Source organism: Paralichthys olivaceus, chromosome 11 (assembly GCF_024713975.1).
Source record: "Paralichthys olivaceus isolate ysfri-2021 chromosome 11, ASM2471397v2, whole genome shotgun sequence".
Lineage (NCBI taxonomy): Eukaryota > Metazoa > Chordata > Actinopteri > Pleuronectiformes > Paralichthyidae > Paralichthys > Paralichthys olivaceus.
In genome coordinates this window covers 20,471,975-20,488,953 of record NC_091103.1, presented here as the reverse complement: position 1 = coordinate 20,488,953, position 16,979 = coordinate 20,471,975, and the positions used below count along the sequence as shown (strand labels likewise).

Here is a 16,979-nt window from a genome sequence, read left to right as displayed (position 1 = left end):
ATCTTCTTTTCTCCTTTTTTGTCTGTAATTAGGTTTGACAGGCTCAGAATTCCACTTAAGCTCTATAATCCCTTAAATTTACTTTGTTTGAGGTCAAATAACAGCTCGGTTGAATGTCTACTGTTAACACCTGCAGACACTCAGTCTCTTTAAAGTCAAAACTTAACTGATATTGCAGAGCAATGGGAGGCTCAAGACCATTTATTTGTTAATGTATTTTATCCTAAAAAGTTCTGATTTGAAAACAAAGAATCCTCAATAGTAAAGTTGTTGATGGTCAGTAACTGGGGCACGTTTGATTTGTCAACTGTGGCTCAAACAACAAACGAAAGCAGATGAAAACTTTTCCTGCATGTTGTAAAGAAACAATGGTACAATGTGACACTTACAGGACGATGCATTTTATAAGGTAGTTGGAACCAACATGATGAACCTATGATTATCTATCTTAAACTCTATCCAACATAAAGTCTTCACCTATGTAAAGATCCTATCTTTCCCTTGATCTACAGAAATAGATACAGAGTTTTTTTACTTTAAGGTTTAAGATAAGATTAAGTTATACTGAGGGAGTGAGGGGGAAAATAAAGACTTTAATTAAGCTGAATAAATATGATTGAATAATTGACTGATCTAAACAATGCTCTTTATTTTCTATTTTCTTTTAGTCATACGTGAAGCAGATCAGTATTAGAGCTCAATGGATTTAACTGGGTGGATGATATGGGCAGATATGAGCTGTTCACAGACGTATCGATATCAGCTCATATGCATTGATATGAAAACATCTTCTGCCTCAGACTAAAGACACACCAAAAAAAACTTATATGGCACTTACATGTAGCACTTTGTAGTTTTTTTGAAGCAAATTGTATTTACTTGATTCTTGTTGTTCTGGGTTTGTTCTCTCATGGTTGATGCACTTATTGTAAGTTGAATAAAATGTAATGTAATGTGTATAAGATAAGATAAGACATAAGATAAGACTTTATAAATCCAGAAGGATTGTGCCAATCTTGCTCCAAGATTACAGTACAGAACAATATAAGAAAAAAATAGTGTGAAGATGAAAATGAAGTAAAAGTAAAAGAGTATAGTAAATGAAATAAAACTAAGTGTAAAGAATAAATTACTAAGTGGCAGTAAGTCAATATGAAGTGATAAAGGAGTAGGTAATGTAAAATATTGCAAATTATATTGAAATACATAGACATAAATATTGCACATGCTATAAATCAGTAGAATAATATTGGAAATGATATAACATGATATTGAAGTACTGCACATGATATTTAAAATCTTGTACCTGATATTAAATGATGCAAGGAAGAACAAAAAGCAATGTAATGGTTACACATGTGTCATTTACATAATATCAAGCCTCAATTTCATTTCTTTATCGGCGATGTCACAAATTGTTCTCCCCTCGTATTGGTGTCATCATCATATGTTTATGTATATGTAATGTTACCACCACTCACGAAGACCTTATTGTTTAACACTGAATTTAATGACCACAAATATAATTAAGTCAAAAACTTTGGTAAACTGGGTTCAATTAGCAGTGTGGTCGTGTTGCCCTCCAGACCAGCAGGTGGCGCTGAGGCGCTCAGCCTCGAGTTATCCAGCCGATACACGGGAAGAGGAAGAGGACCTTCCGTAAACAAGCCAACGGTGTGGAAGTTGTTTGCCCGGTTTTATTTTTCATTAACTTTTCCGCCATTCTCCATGTTTCCTGAGTTTTTACAGTGAGTATTCGTGTATAGCGACGTTACTCGATGTTTGTATGTTCAGGTAGTAAATTATTTTTCGTAATAAAGTCGACGTTCACGGGTTTTGTGTCATAACATTAGCTAACCCGGTTTTAGCTTCCGACTATGACCTCACTGAGTGTGTATGTCCTTCTACACACACTCACATGTTAGAACCACGGAATAGCTGCACAAAAAGCAGTATCAATGAAAATAACTGCACTGGTTCTTTTATTATCATTGTTTTGTTGATTACCTGTGTGTTAATGGTTTGAATCTGGTTTCATGCAGATGTCTCGTAGTGAATCCTCTCCTGCTGTGGAAAGGTCCTCAGTGAGTAAAGACGGAGGACGGGACTCTAAACGTGTGAACAGCAACAGCATCATGCCAGACAGCAAGAGGGAGCGAGTGACCAAGGAGGTCGGACTCACCAGCACCACATTCATTGGTCCCACATTTCCTCCACCAACGTCCGCACCGAAGTCGAAGGACATCGAGGACACGCTGAGCGAGTTCTACAAAGAGCTGGAGAAGATCGACACGCCCGATGGTGCTGATGGGAACTCAGGGAAACGAGGGGAAGGTTCTGCTCGACCACCAGCACCTCCTGAAACCTACACCAGCGAACAGATTCAGGTCCCAAACCACGACAGAATGTATTATGCCAGTAGTTCTGCAGAAACGGACAGCTGGCGGAAAAGTGGTGGAGAGAGGCCAGCATCTTGGCCACACTGGTATCACAATGAGCCGTATCACCCCAGGAGGCCGAGGCCAGGAGTGGACCTGACCTCTCAGAATCAATGGCGTTATCCTCAACCGCAGGACAGACCACCAAACCCAGGATTACACAGACCCCCATTCCGTCATCCACCACCCCCACCTGCATTCCAGAATCCACAAAACCCGCCTCCACACGTGAACCACAAGTGGAGCAGTTCAGGCAACGCAAACCAGTATCAGGAGTTTTCTCGCATCCCATCTCCGAATGTGTGCAGACCACCATCTCAGTGCCATTATGGAGAATATCCATATCTCTCTGACAGGGATGAACGGGCTCGCAGCTTCGATGCATACTCAGATAATGGAAATATAGAATGGTCTCAGTTTGATGGAGGTCATGACCAAAACCAAGTATTTAATTCAGAAAATGAACTCTGGGAGCAACAGCATCACTCCAGACCCCCCGAGAACACCCATGCTCCCCGTTCTTCCTTGGTGCTGATCCTGATGAGGGGATTGCCTGGATCTGGGAAATCGACACTTGCCAGGTACGCATGTGTAGTAACCTTTAGTCATTAAAGTGGGCGTATTGTTCGATATGAAGGAGTGGGCTTTCTAAGATTTACACACTCTGTCTCACAGGGAGCTGCTCTCCACTGGTCCCAGTGGGCTAATACTGAGCACAGATGACTACTTTGCTCACAAGGATGGCTACTGCTATGAACCATACCTTCTTGGAGAGGCACATGAATGGAACCAGAGCAGAGGTATCGTCTCTTCTAATGCTCATGCAGCTTTGATGTCTTTGTAAACATTATCTCCATTTCAGGAACTCGCTTTTTATGTTGTTGTCATAATAAGGATTTTGTGCCAATGTTCGAGGCACAAATTAAAATGAGGGCGCTCTTGTGCCAAAAAACGAGAGGAATTCAGTATTTGATGTGACACCCTTAGCCTGTGAAACTGCACCAGGTCTCCTTGGTACACTTTCTTTTTTAAGTGAACATGGAAAGTAGTTGGTTCTAAATGGTTAGTGGTAGTTTTCTGTGGACTGACTCCACAATGTTGAGATCGGTTGTCATTCTGTACAAACCAACCAGATGCTTCCCTGATGATATTGCATGTGGGATGAGAATCAAAACACGTAAAATGCTTCAGTTGTTCACACAGTAGTTTCAATGAAGAGGAGTTACCGAGGCCTGTTTAACCCAGAAATGGTAAACAGGTGCCCTTTCAGTTAAGTGTTTACAAAAGTTCCACTGACTAAACAGTTTTAGAAATACGCTTTGAAGACACTTGCCTGAAATTTGTTTGGTGTTAAATTGTCTTTCAGCCCAAGATGCTATGCATGATCGTCGCTCTCCAATTATTATTGATAATACAAACATTCAAGCCTGGGAAATGAAGCCATATGTCAAAATGGTAGGTGGTGATGTCACATATTATGAGGAGTATTGATCTAATTAACAGTATTTAGTTGGAATGTTTCATGACTCTTTCATAGATCCTAATGAAAATGATTCTGAACAGGCCCTGGAGCGAGGATACACAGTCGACTTTTGTGAACCTGACACCAGCTGGAAGTTGGATCCTTATGAGCTTCAGAGGTAGGATGTCTTAATAATCATATTGTACTTGGATGCCAGTGCAAACTCAGAAAAGCTTCACTTCCTAAAATGACCACACTGTACTGTTTTTTACCCTCAAGGAGGAACAAGCACGGAGTTCACCAGGAGAAGATCGCACGGATGCTGGATCGCTTTTCATTTCCCATTTCCATAGACATTGTCATGAGTTCCCAAGATCCGCCTCACGCCCACCAGAGCAGACGATGAGGAGAAACAGATCTCCATTAGTTGATACAAGGATTTAACCAGCCAAATAATTTTGCTTAGCAAAATATATTTTTCATTGTTGCTGTTGTTTCTTTGTATTAATTTATAATTTTATACGGTGCAAATTTGTGTAAAGGGAGAGCAAATGTATTTTCTATAAAGAAGTTTTCAACGTAAAATTGTCATGTGTGATATCTTTTATAGGAAAAGTCCAATCTGCACTATTTTTGCAGTTTGTATTTAATGACATTTCAGACTTGTTAAAATTGTTTCCTGCAGCTTCTGGTTCCCTGATATCTGCAGAGCAACTGACATTTTCTGTCAACTTTCATGGCCCCATGGACACACACACACTGTTAGTGGCTGCACACTGATATTGTTTTAATATTATTATTATAATTATTATACTGAACAAAAAATTATATTTTTCAAGGGAAATCACTCTTTTTTATTTGTTGATGTTAGAACCATTTGACTTACAACAATTTCAGGGTTTTTTTCCAAGTGATTCTATTTAGTGTGAAAGTCAAGCAATAGTAAATATCCCAGTTTACCAAAAACACTAGGACAACAAAGTATTGAACCTTATTACAGTAACAGCAGAATAACTAAGTATGGAGTCTGATAGCATTGATTACTTGACTTTCACAGGAAATCACATGTTGGAAATCACAACCCAGTCAGTGTGAAAATCTTTACATCAAATCTTTGAACTATTCATACTAACATGTTATCTTTCTAAAGAAATCATAGGCTACCTTGTTTGACACAAATGTTTCATTGCTCTCAGTGGATTTTGTTCACCTTTCTCCACTGGAGCCTCCAGTGACAGATCTGGGGGAAACATCTTGTAATAGTATCGCAGGAGTAAATACTCAATAGGTAAAATACTTTATTGCTGTTGTTGAGACTGTCAGTGGTCACTTTTTAGGGATCTAGTTTATATTAAGTTCCAATTTCTTCTCTGTCATTGCAGACATTGAAACATCGTGCTGTACTACTTATATTTGCAGTCTTTTAGATGGATGTACCTCCATTCATTCTTCCACCTCCTGTTGTATGCACAAAGACATCCCACAGACTTCAGCACCACTGTCATGTTGACTTGTTGAGAATTAGTTTTTAAAAGTGTTCCACTCGCCTGGGGGCATTTTCCTCACATCAATGATGATCATGAGGTTTATAAACACCGCTGACCTTGCCCTACAGTACATTCTGGTTCCAATGTGTCAGGCCAAGCTGCAGTTGAGGACATAACATTTTCACATCTTATGTGCCAAAGTACAGCCTGATGAATTCTGAGAAGATTTTGTGTAACTGCTGTAACAGCTTTGAAAGAAGAATTAAGTAAAGATATTTGTGTGAAATCTGTATGTGCTCATTTGCCAACGAGGGTCCTTGGTAAATTATAAAGAGAGAGAGATGCATGACATTCATTTCATGGACATTTCCAGTTCTTTTAAAAAAATCTAATAAAGAAAAGATGATGAGATCTTGATAAACAAAGTCGTTCAAATGGGCCATGACTTCTAGTCGATATAAAGGCCAAGCTGTTCAGTTGAGTGTCCCTGAGGTGACGGTGACCTTATGTGAGAGAATCAATGTGGAGGCAGTTTTAAGAAGAGCTTTGAATGGGTTTTACTTTCCATCATGTGCTCGCTTGAGTCATTGTGTTTGTTGGACACTTAACCCCGGATATTTATTTCGGTTTGAAAAAAGTGGAAATGAGGTCAATCAGTGTGAATAACAAAAATCATTCAACAACCAAGACTATGATGGCAACAGTCTGTTTGCTGGAATACATTATTTTAAAACAGGTTATCGCCAACAGCTTCGAAGCTATTTCTGTAATTAAAAACTACTTAGGCCTAATGTTTATACAGAAACTTTTTGTAGATGAGATATGAGATAAAATCCTTTATAGTGTCAGGAGCTTGGCTGGTTTCATTCCTATTGTTAGAAAATCTCCTGTGGAGTGAAACAATCTCTTTGTGAACCAATTTAAAAACCCTGTTGTATTATCAGCACAGACCACACGGCAGCTGCCTTCTGGATCTTTACTGTAAAAGCTTTGACCTTTGAAATCCCCAAGCTGCTCAACACCCTGCTCCCTGAAGAATCCAGGGTCGCTGCACAAGCACTGAACAACGACAGCAGGGAAATGAACAGCTCATTTCCACTGAGAAACAAGATTATTCGGTTTTTCAACAGCTTGGCCTCCTGCAGACGAGCCGGCAGCCAACACAGAGTTACTATGATCAGGTGATGAGTTTATTATAAGAAGAGATGTCCTCTCTTTCATTAAAACTCACAGCGAGGCTTTCTCCATGAACTGTAATTTGTGCAATATCCTGCTGCTTTTCAACAACAGGATATGACAAACAGGAAAGGTCATTATTCATAATCTTAGCAGGGGCTGATGTTCCCATTCCTCCATAGTTGGCGCTGATTTCTTCACTTAATCTGAGCCTGAAAAGGAAAAACTGTCTTCAAGGTGCATGATTAAATATTTTTGCTCAAGTCTTAAATCAACAACATATTTTCCTTCTCTTGAATGTCTCGTATTTGAAACACAAACATGCACGATGGGGCCTGACTACTACTCTTGCTAAATCTCACCTGAGGGAACAAATGTGCGTTCAGCATCTTCAGCTGCATCGAGTGCGTTTGTTCCACTCAGGTGTCTAGGTTCAGTATTATGAGGGAGCTTGCAGGAGGGAGAGGAGGCGGACGTGATGCTTTGTGCTCCCTGAATGGCAGTGATGAGCCACAATTAAGTCGCTGCCATTAACCGTGTGAGGAACAAAGAGGGCAGCTGACAGCTGTTTTCTGCTTAATGGTACAGAACTAATAGATATGCATGTAGCTGCTGCTCTGTGATAACATCCCCTTCCATGTCTGTGTGGGTAGAATTTGGGACGGTCACTGCATCTCTCAATGTTTTTTATTCTTAGTTCGGAACAGAAGACATGGACCCTGCATGGCTGTGCACTGTTTTTTTTGTATGACTGATATATATATGTTTGGGGACTGATGCTGATACCAATAGAATTATAAAGGAGGTTTGATTTTTTCAGTTTAAACATACATTTATTATGGATATCTATAACTAAAACACAAATATATAGAACTTGAATTAAGAAAATAATTTTTTTTTACATATAATATAAACATTTATTCAGTAAAATAAAAGTTTTCAACTCAGCAAACCTAATAACAAACCAACCGCAAATCAATCGTACTTTAATTACCATGTGGGCTATATGATAAATTCACATCTCATAGATATAATTTCCAGCTTCAAAATCTTTCTCAGTAGTATTATATATATATTCTCAGTAGTTTCCTGCTGGTGCTGCACTTGGATACAAACAAGGTTTTCATAGAGATTTAAAGCCTGATGGCAAAGTGGGTGAAGCATAACATTTAAACTCTGAGCTCTTTTAGATTCGTGCACAATGAATTTAGTTTGGTTTTTAATCAGAGTTATTATTTGTTATTGACAAAGGTCATCTGCTCCTGAGGGGAACGTGGGCTGATGCCTGCACCTCACGTTGTTTATTGTGGTTGTCACGTGAGGCTGGGAGCCAATGACAAGCGAGTTGTGTCATCTTCTCTACACACAGACTGACCAATCAGCTGAGTCAAGCCATCAGGGATGAGACAGACACCAGGTCACTTGTTCTTCAAAATAAAAGGAAATGTGAACGCATTGAGCAGATATGTGGGGAGTTGTCCACAGTATAAATATACTCAAACATTATTTTTATTAACGTGGTAATTTTATCTATAATGTATAAACTGCACTTTGAACTGCATTTCTTATTTAAAAGGTGCTATACAAATAAAGTTTATTATTATTATTCAGGAGAATGAAATTACATATATTTGCTATAGAGTGAAATAAATCAGTTGAATAATCAGATCCTTACAAATAAATCCATCTAATTTCACATCGGTTGTTGTTGTAACATCAGAGCTTGTAATTCACTATATTCTTTGAATTCTATTATATTCTGTTGGTGTTATGAGATATGTGTAAAACCATTCTCAAAAGACCTTGAAGTTTTCACCTACACAAGTGAAATGATAATATGGAGTAAAATCTTATATAGTCGAGAAAAAAATCGACTGATCAATATTTACTTGCGGACATTTCACCTCATGGGACTCACGAGGCTTTAATTTTGACACAGCTCAGCGGAAGTGTCTCAGTGGCTCTACTTTACCTTGACAGGTGGAGGGAGCTTCACACGCCGCGGATGTGATCCGGTCCGGTGGCCGGTTCGCTGCTCCTGCTGCTGGCGGCCGCACTTCACAGCTGCTGCTCCCTCCGCCGGCTGCCGTGCCGGTCCGCCGGTGTCACGTTGATCCGTCGAGGATGCGCCCGGTGCCTCCGGTGCTGACAGCGGGTCCACGGCGTCGATGAGTCGCTCGTGCACTGAGGGAAGTTTCCCTCCTGCGACCTGAGGCGGATCGTTGTGCACGAAGCTGTTCACACGCACGGTGAGTGGCTTTGCATGTGCACGTATCGATTGTGGACTCTACTTATATGATCATATCATATTACGATCAGATACTCACATGCAACAATCCCACTTTGCATTTGTTCTTTTATTTTTTTAAGTCTGTTTAATTATTAATTGTTTCCTGGAAGCTGCTGTTTAACTTAAGGTCAATATGATTATTTCCTGTACTATTGAACTGGATTTGAATGTATCCATTGAATAAAACTTTGATGGGACATAAAGTAGAAGCCTTTATGTTCTGTCCAGGTGAAATTTTGGATTTATTGATATTTAGATATACTAAAATGTGATGTTACCTGGATCCAGTGAATCTCCCATACCTCTGTCCCCTGACATATTAGGTCTGACTGACTGAATTTAGTCTCTGCTATGATTCCTCCCTATACCTGAAGACATTATTATTATGTTTGATAAACATATTCCCTCGTGTGCATTATCCTGTGAGAACACAAAGCTGGCAGCAGTGAGGGGAGTCGAAGTTCAGCAAACAATCCTCTCTCCACACGTTGATGCTGGCACCGTTGGTAGAACCTGTTCTCTCCCTGTGGTTGGTTGTGTGCTCATGCAGAGGGTTAAATGGCAGCGGTGTGGCAGAGTGACTGTGCAGCCGTGTCTCATCACTAATCTCATCACAGCACTGCTGAGTTCTGACCTGGGGGCTCGGCCGTCGACATGCTGCAGGATCATCAGGTTTAAAGTTAGTTACATGCAGAATAACAAGGGGACATTGGGATCATCATTGTTTTTATTTAGATATTTGCCAGGAAAAGCTACCACACAGCCACAAAAAGACGAGAAACACTGTTTGACCTTAACTCCGTCCTACCCCTCTGTCCCTTTGACTTGATTGTAGCCTCCATTGTTTGTCAGAGGCAGTTTTCCGATCCCCTCCAGCTGCCGGTTACATAATGTCCATGTTCCACAGTTTAGTGAGCAGAGGGGCTAACTCAGGCAGAATTGAGCAAACACAATACAGACCGAGGCCCAGACTTCAACGTTACATAAGGTGTGTTTTCCTTCCACTTGGCTGGTTAGATGCAGATGATGCTGGTCCAGAAATAGGACTGTGGACAGGAGGATGTGATGCTGCACTCGCTGTGTTCACCAGTGGAGGAGTCTACAGATGAGCCTGGTAATGCACACTATAGTGAGGTCTCTCACAGCCACTTAGCAGGGAGGGAGATTTGCCTTTTCGTGCGGGTGCAGGTCTTGTTTTTGTTGCCGTTGCTCAATTCTCCCAGCAATGTTTGATGTGTACACTTGTGCACAGTGGGCACCAGTGAACATTACATTCAAGGACATATCCATTTAATGTCTGCTAAGAGCGGTGGAGGGGAAGTGTGTGATCGCCCTCCCTCTGGTTAACATCAGCAAAGTGCTCTGTGGTTTCACATGGGTCATTAGGTTGTATCGCTCTGGGTTACATACGCCGCTGTGAGTTTCTTTACAGATACACACAGAAGAGTACATAAAACAGATAGAGCAGGTAGTAGTGGTAAGATGAGTGCACAGTTTAACTGGTGAAGTATACACCTCTGCCCAACAAATTCACTCCATCCACCACTTTTCTTTCTTAATTTGCACCAAATATCAGTCCCCCTAAATCTGATTTATTTTTCAGTCAGTTCCATAAATTGTTCAAATCCATGAAAATGTGGCAAAACACCTTATTTCACAATGTTTTAAAGGTACAGTGTGTAGAATTTAGTGACATCTAGTGGTGGAGTTGCATGCTGCAGCTGAACACCCCTCACCTCACCCTCCCCTTCCAAACATGAAAAAGAACCTGTGGTAGCTTCAGTTGTCATAAAAACTCAAAAGATGTTTAGTTGGTCCAGTCTGCACTACTGCAAAAAACATGGTGGCCTCCGTAGAGTGGACCTGCTCCCTATGTAAATATAAAGTATTTGAATATAAAGAAAACAACAATTTGTCAATTTAGATGAAAAACTCTATTATTTTATAATCAATTTCTGCCAATAGAGAAAAAAATCTAATTTGGATCAAGACCAAAATCTAATTGGTTCTTTCCCATTCCATACCGCATCCTTCCACCATACAAACAGATGAGAACATTACCTCCTTGGCTATTAAATGACAGTGTGAAAAATGCAATAAGTGCATTTTAAATGAATATGTAATGCCACTGGAGAATCTCACTTACTCTCCTGCTCATATATTGGCCAGTTTTGAGTTGTATTCACAGATTTTTGCTACACACAGCACTGATGTGTGACGTCTGCCTCGGCACTGACAACTTTCATCCATCACATGTGGCTCAAAAGAACAAATCACCACTGTCTCATATCGAGCAGAAAATCTTTGTCACGTGGGAAATCTGAACACTGTGTCCCTGTCAGTGATTTCAAAGAAGCAGTCAGATGTAACTTTATCTCTAAATGTTAAATTCATTATTTGAGATGATGACGAGATGATATTTGATACAAGAGTTCATACAAGTCAGATGTCCGAGCAGCCGAGTCTGCAGCATATTTTAAAAAGAGAGACATTTTTTAAATAAACTGAGTCTTTCTAAATTTATGAACTAAATTTATCTGTTATTTTTCCTTAACACTTTTTCAAGAGTGTTTTTTGGAAATACTTATTCTGACCTACTTCAACCAACTGATACCAGGGAACATAAAATCATGCAATGAATTTATCTTAACCTTTTGGAAACGCTAATTTCTGAAAACCCAAAGTCCACAGTTTGACGAAATTCTCCAGCTTTGGGACAATTTGCAGATTGTAAACTTCCACTTTCATGTGCTGGTGAGCATGCGGTGCTATTCAGGAGTTTGCTTGGCGGTAAATTCATTAAACCACCAGTTAAAACGCCATGAAAGAAAACCACACGGGTCAGTTGAGAACTCTGCATGTTGAGACTTTATTTTTGTAACATTACGCCACTAGAACTCCTTCAGATGATAATGTAGAGGAACACTCATCGTGCTTGAGGGAGCCACAGCAGCACTGCAGGAGCTGTGTGCTGCATCCTAATAAAGGGAGATGACTGCAGAGGGAGCTGTGAAAACCAGACAGAACACAAACATCACAATTACATCATCTCCAAATCTGCACTTCAGACTGAAACTCTATAATACATCTCTGAGAGTACAGGTAAAATACTCCTGATATATACTGTATATACATATATATATATTTTCCCTAGCAGGGGAACAATCACTGAACTAACCTCAGATTAAGCAGTTCACTACTGATGTGTTGTCAGATGATGGAAAATAATGGCCCCAGACTAAAGATCCATCCCCACATGTGTATTGTACATTTCCAGGGAAATTAAAAGTCCTCAGAAGCAACAAGGCTCATTTTTCAGTGAAAGTGTCTCCTACACAGTGAGCTGCTATTATCTTTTATTACCCGCATATATAAAAACCCAGCAGCAGCCTGGTGTTTCACATGGCTTGTGAAAATCTGCGTAACAAAAAGATCTTGTGACTGATGATGTTTGTTGTGCATCTTGTTGCCGACATGATTCACGTGTTGACCTTTTGCTTCTGCGTTACCGTAAAAAAACACAATTCGACACGGCTTAATTTATAATCCTCGTTCAGTTTCTTTTTTTCTTCGTTTAATCGGGTGATTGATGAAAAATTCAACCTGATGACTTGTATGTGGAGCAAACGTCCATGCTCCCTGAGGACTATGAATGTGAAGGGTCACTGATCACGACTGAGGCAGCTCCTTCACATATAAAGCGGAGGGTCCTTTGTTAAATTAGCTGCTGCCTGATAGATGTTTCACTGATTAGGGTTTCCCGCTGACCTTGTTGGACCTTATTAAGCGCGGAGAGAGGAACACATCTGCGCCGTTTCCCTCAGGTCCACATTGCTATTTTGGGATTATCTTAATGAAGCAGCAGAACAGTTTCAGAGGTTCCTAATATGGAAATTTGGAAATAATCAGTTAGGGGATTGTTTGTCCCTGCAGGCACGATGGTGTGAGGCCGCGTGAATGAGGCGCCCTGGACGAACATGATGGAGGAGGCTGCCAGCCAACTCGAGAGGGAACACGTGCACAGCGTCTACGACAAGATCGCTCCGTATTTCAACGACAGCCGCTACAAAGCCTGGCCCAAAGTACAGCAGTTTCTGCTGGACCTGCAGCCAGGAAGCATCGTCGCCGACATTGGTGGGTGTCACCTCCAGCAGACATGGAATCCTGACAGTCTCATGAACACTACATCATGAATCACAGAATTTCTGCTTCTTCTTTTGTTTTTTGTTTTCACTCACAGCACCACTTTGAATCTTTTTACCTGAAAACAGCAGCTTGAAAATGAGTCTGATGGTTCACTGACCTGAAACAGAGAATGTTCCCTCTTTCATTCCCACTCCTCACTCTGAACTTATGTTCTTGCTCTATGTAACGTACAGTACGTCATGTATGTGAGTGGGTACGATCTCCTGTGAGAAATGTGGAACTGACTGATATCATTGATAGTCAGAATCAGGTCCAGCAAGTTCAATGCAAAAAGGTAGCTCAGTTTAAAAAAAATACTTAGAGGTCATTAAAACCAGCGTTTATCTCCAAAATATGAAGAAAACGAAGCCCAGCAGAATGAATCACTCCGTGTGGCTGTTGCTTCTTAAAAGTTTTCAAAATATAAAAGTATTTCAAATCTAATCATGAATCATTCCTGATCTGTCACTGGCTGACCTCCTTGTCCTCTGCAGGTTGTGGCAATGGCAAGTATCTCCACATCAACCAGGAGGTGTTCAAGCTGGGATGTGACGTTTGTCGCCCCCTGGTGGACTATGCCTGGTGCCAAGGACACGAGGTCCAGATGTGCGACGGGCTGCATTTGCCTTACAGAGACGGCTGCTTCGACGCCGTGCTCTCTATCGCAGGTGGCTGACACACAAATGGTTTAAGGGAGGGTTAGGTGTTGTTGATGTCTGTTGCTCTGTGACAAATAAGCTCCTTTGCCTCCTTTGCATCCTCCTTTGAAGCTCAACTGATGCAGCTGCTATTTGCCTCAGATTTAATGGACTCATATGATGAACATCAGCAAACCTGGAGCTTGCGTTGCCAAGTCAACAGAGTTAAATAATTCATGTGTGTCCCCCAACAGGAGAGTAATTACCCACTCTTTTAATTTATCTTGTGTGCCGTACGCAGAGTACTTAATGTTTGTCGACTGCAAATGTGATGCATCATCTTAATTAAGTAAATCCCTTCTCACCCTCCTACTTAATTCTAACAAATTCATATTTTTCTCTCAGTCATCCATCACCTGTCCACCAAAGAGCGCCGTATTCGAGCAATAAGGGAGATGGCCCGCACCCTGCGAGTGGGAGGACGCATTATGATCTACGTGTGGGCCATGGAGCAGAAGCGTCGTAAATTTGAGAAACAGGACATCTTTGTTCCGTGGAACCCCAACCCTCAGTCGGCCCTCAACAGGGAGCTTGCCAAGTCCAGACGGAGGGCCACCGCACAGAGTGTGAGCGAAGCCATAGATAACACTGAAAAGCACAGGAAGGTTAGAAGCACATCCTCTGTTGCAGACGAAGAAGACCTGACCAGCGCCACGCCGCAGCAGAGGACTCAGAGACTGTGGTTCTTCTCGAGGTCTCTGGACTCTGTGTTCGACTTTGGTAGTTTAACCCTCTCCAGGTCGTCCTCCAGAGAGCTGAGCACTTTATCCTCACCTACAGGAGAGAGTATGGGGAACAAGGTGATTCAGCGTGGGCGAGGGCACGGCCTCATCAAGCAGGTGTCCAGCTTCTTTTCTCCTCCGTCTGTGATCGGATCAGAGGAGGACGTCTTCGACTCAGTCACAGACCTGCACAAGGGACAACATGATCGCGGAGGCAACAACAACGCCCCTAGCAACAACGGCACAGAAAACCAGGGTGTCTCATTATCTTTAGCCCAGGAGTGCGGCTCCTTGGCCCTGCCAGACCTGGTGCCTTTCCAGAGGGAGCATCTTAAACAGTCTGGAGACGAGAGCGAAGAAGGGGGAGCGGGAAAAGAACAGCAGGAAAGCACCCAGAGTCCTCAGGGGAGCGAGGGACAGGTGGAGGGCTCCTGTCTGAGGTACTATCACGTCTTCAGGGAGGGAGAACTGGCAGAGCTGATAGAGAGCCATGTTGAGGAGCTTCATGTCAAACACGCTTATTTCGATCATGCCAACTGGTGTGTGGTGGCAGAGAAGGTTCAGTTGTGGAAAATATGATTTTTAACTCGTTTGATTTTTACTTTGCATCAACTCTGCCTCAAGTTTTAATATTGAATCACACATTTGATGATTATAACACTATTTTAACTGAAAAACATGTCAAGGTGCAGAAGTAACCATTGTTGAAATGGTAATCACCTCAATTTTTTTTATTTATTATTCGGTATTTATTCAATTTCAATTAGTGAAACCAACAAGCAGTATCCATATATCCAGTGTACGCTCCCTTTTTAATGTCAATAATCTGATTTTATCATCTTCCCACAGCAATTTCCAGGATTTTAACTTTTTAAATAAGAGAATTTCTGCAGTGGAGATGTTATGAAACGCACTGTTTTTCCTCTTTGGACTAAATAGTAGCCAAAGGGGAATTTATGATCCACAGCAGGGGTGGGGAACCGTTTCCTATCAAGGGTCATCTCAGTTTTTAAAACACCCTTGAAGCACTGTAGGTGTCCTACATTTCTATATACCCTTACACATATCACTGTAATCTATCAGATGTGATGACTGTAACTGTTTGTCATTGGCCAGGTGTCTGATGTGACATGGTGGAGATGAACAGAATTACGCTCACAGCAGCAGGTCGTCGTCAGAACCCTCGGGACGCACATTCAGTCTGAGCAGTCAGGTTGTCGTACTTTCCTCTACAGTCATTGTTGCTTTGTCATACACAACAGCTGCTTCCAAAATAAAGGGTGCAGCACGTGTTCACCTTCTTTTGTTTACTTTTCACGTCCGGAAACTTCTCAAATGCCCGGAGGAGTTTTGCTCACTCACCAGCATATTCACACGAAACACCGGGCTGCTGTTCTCACAGAGGAGGAAAGTATTTAGTGTGCATTGGATTTTTTTCATCTCTGTCACACTGAGTTGCCTTTTTTTTTTTATATATATTCAAAATATATCATCATTTGTCCATTTCTAATAGAGCAGTCAGGTATGACACATAACTACCTGCGTGTTTCCTTCCGACTCCTCTTCTACATTTTCTTGTATTGCAGAAAAACGATCCTGCAGGCCAGAGGTTGCCCACCCCCCGACCACTGTACACTCTTCCATTCCTATGTTTTAAAGGTTCAGTGTGGAGGATTTGGTGACATCTATTGGTGAATATGCATACTGCAACCAACTGAATGCCCCTGGCCTGTTTGGTTTGGTTGCTCTGGGTAACTGTAGAAACATGACGGATTCTGTGGTAGAGGAGCCGCCCGCAGAATAGATTCAGAGGTAACGAAAACACGATTCGTAGTTGCCATATATGTCTGTAGATCCCACTGAATCATTCACACTGCACCTTATGTGGATTTTTTTTACTCTGTCTGCCTGTTTTACAATTGCACGTTCCTTAAAAAAGAATCTGTTTTTGTACATTTTGGGTGATGAACGGCTCATGTGTAACGTATCACAAACACTATAACACAGTTAAACAAGCTCATTGTTGTGCAGAGCAGCTAACGAAATATTTGCGTCATTTGCTCGTTGATTTATTCTCCAATTGTTTCAAAGAACGTGTTACCAACGTGTGTGCTCGATGTCGTTATTTGTAAAAGTTGTGTTTCGTCTTGTAACAAGCTGAACATGCCATGAGTGTGTTTCAGCGGATCGACTGCCTCCTATACTGTGAATAATCATTGCACTGTACCAATGTGTCGCTGCTTGATGTCGCTGAATGACAAATTTAGGTGAAACTTGAAACATGCTGGTTCTCTGTATACATTGTGCCAAGGACAGTGCATATGTTCGTCAGTACAGTATGTGTGGACCAACTGTGTTTGTTCTGAGGTGACACTGGTACAATGTCTCATGTCACCTGGTGTAAAATAGAGTTTGAGTTTATTTGTCCTTATTAAATACTTTTATTCATTAGTGAGGTTGTGTTGCATTTACTGACATTAACGACTGTGTCATAATTCAGTGGGCGGGTGTCCAGTGAAAA

At 41.3% G+C, this 16,979-nt stretch overlaps 2 protein-coding genes across 4 annotated transcripts; both read left to right on the top strand.

Annotated features, from left to right (window-relative positions):
• The first annotated feature begins 1,606 nt into the window (after positions 1-1,606).
• n4bp2l2 (NEDD4 binding protein 2-like 2) lies at positions 1,607-4,485 on the top strand. The gene is made up of 6 exons (XM_020088338.2): positions 1,607-1,748; positions 2,043-3,019; positions 3,114-3,238; positions 3,805-3,893; positions 4,002-4,078; positions 4,180-4,485. The coding sequence occupies exons 2-6, from the start codon at positions 2,043-2,045 to the stop codon at positions 4,304-4,306; spliced, it is 1,395 nt and encodes a 464-aa protein (XP_019943897.2). The 5' UTR covers positions 1,607-1,748; the 3' UTR covers positions 4,307-4,485.
• Positions 4,486-8,522: 4,037 nt separating this feature from the next.
• On the top strand, positions 8,523-16,909 carry trmt9b (tRNA methyltransferase 9B). 3 transcript variants are annotated; one of them, XM_020088280.2, is made up of 5 exons: positions 8,523-8,812; positions 12,787-12,987; positions 13,533-13,706; positions 14,082-14,898; positions 15,575-16,909. In XM_020088280.2, the coding sequence occupies exons 2-5, from the start codon at positions 12,831-12,833 to the stop codon at positions 15,585-15,587; spliced, it is 1,161 nt and encodes a 386-aa protein (XP_019943839.2). In that variant the 5' UTR covers positions 8,523-8,812; positions 12,787-12,830; the 3' UTR covers positions 15,588-16,909. The 3 variants fall into 3 exon arrangements, with proteins under 3 accessions (XP_019943839.2, XP_019943837.2, XP_019943836.2); XM_020088278.2 differs by adding an exon at positions 9,871-9,967 and having other exon boundaries at positions 14,082-16,909; XM_020088277.2 differs by having other exon boundaries at positions 14,082-16,909.
• The last annotated feature ends 70 nt before the right edge of the window (positions 16,910-16,979 follow it).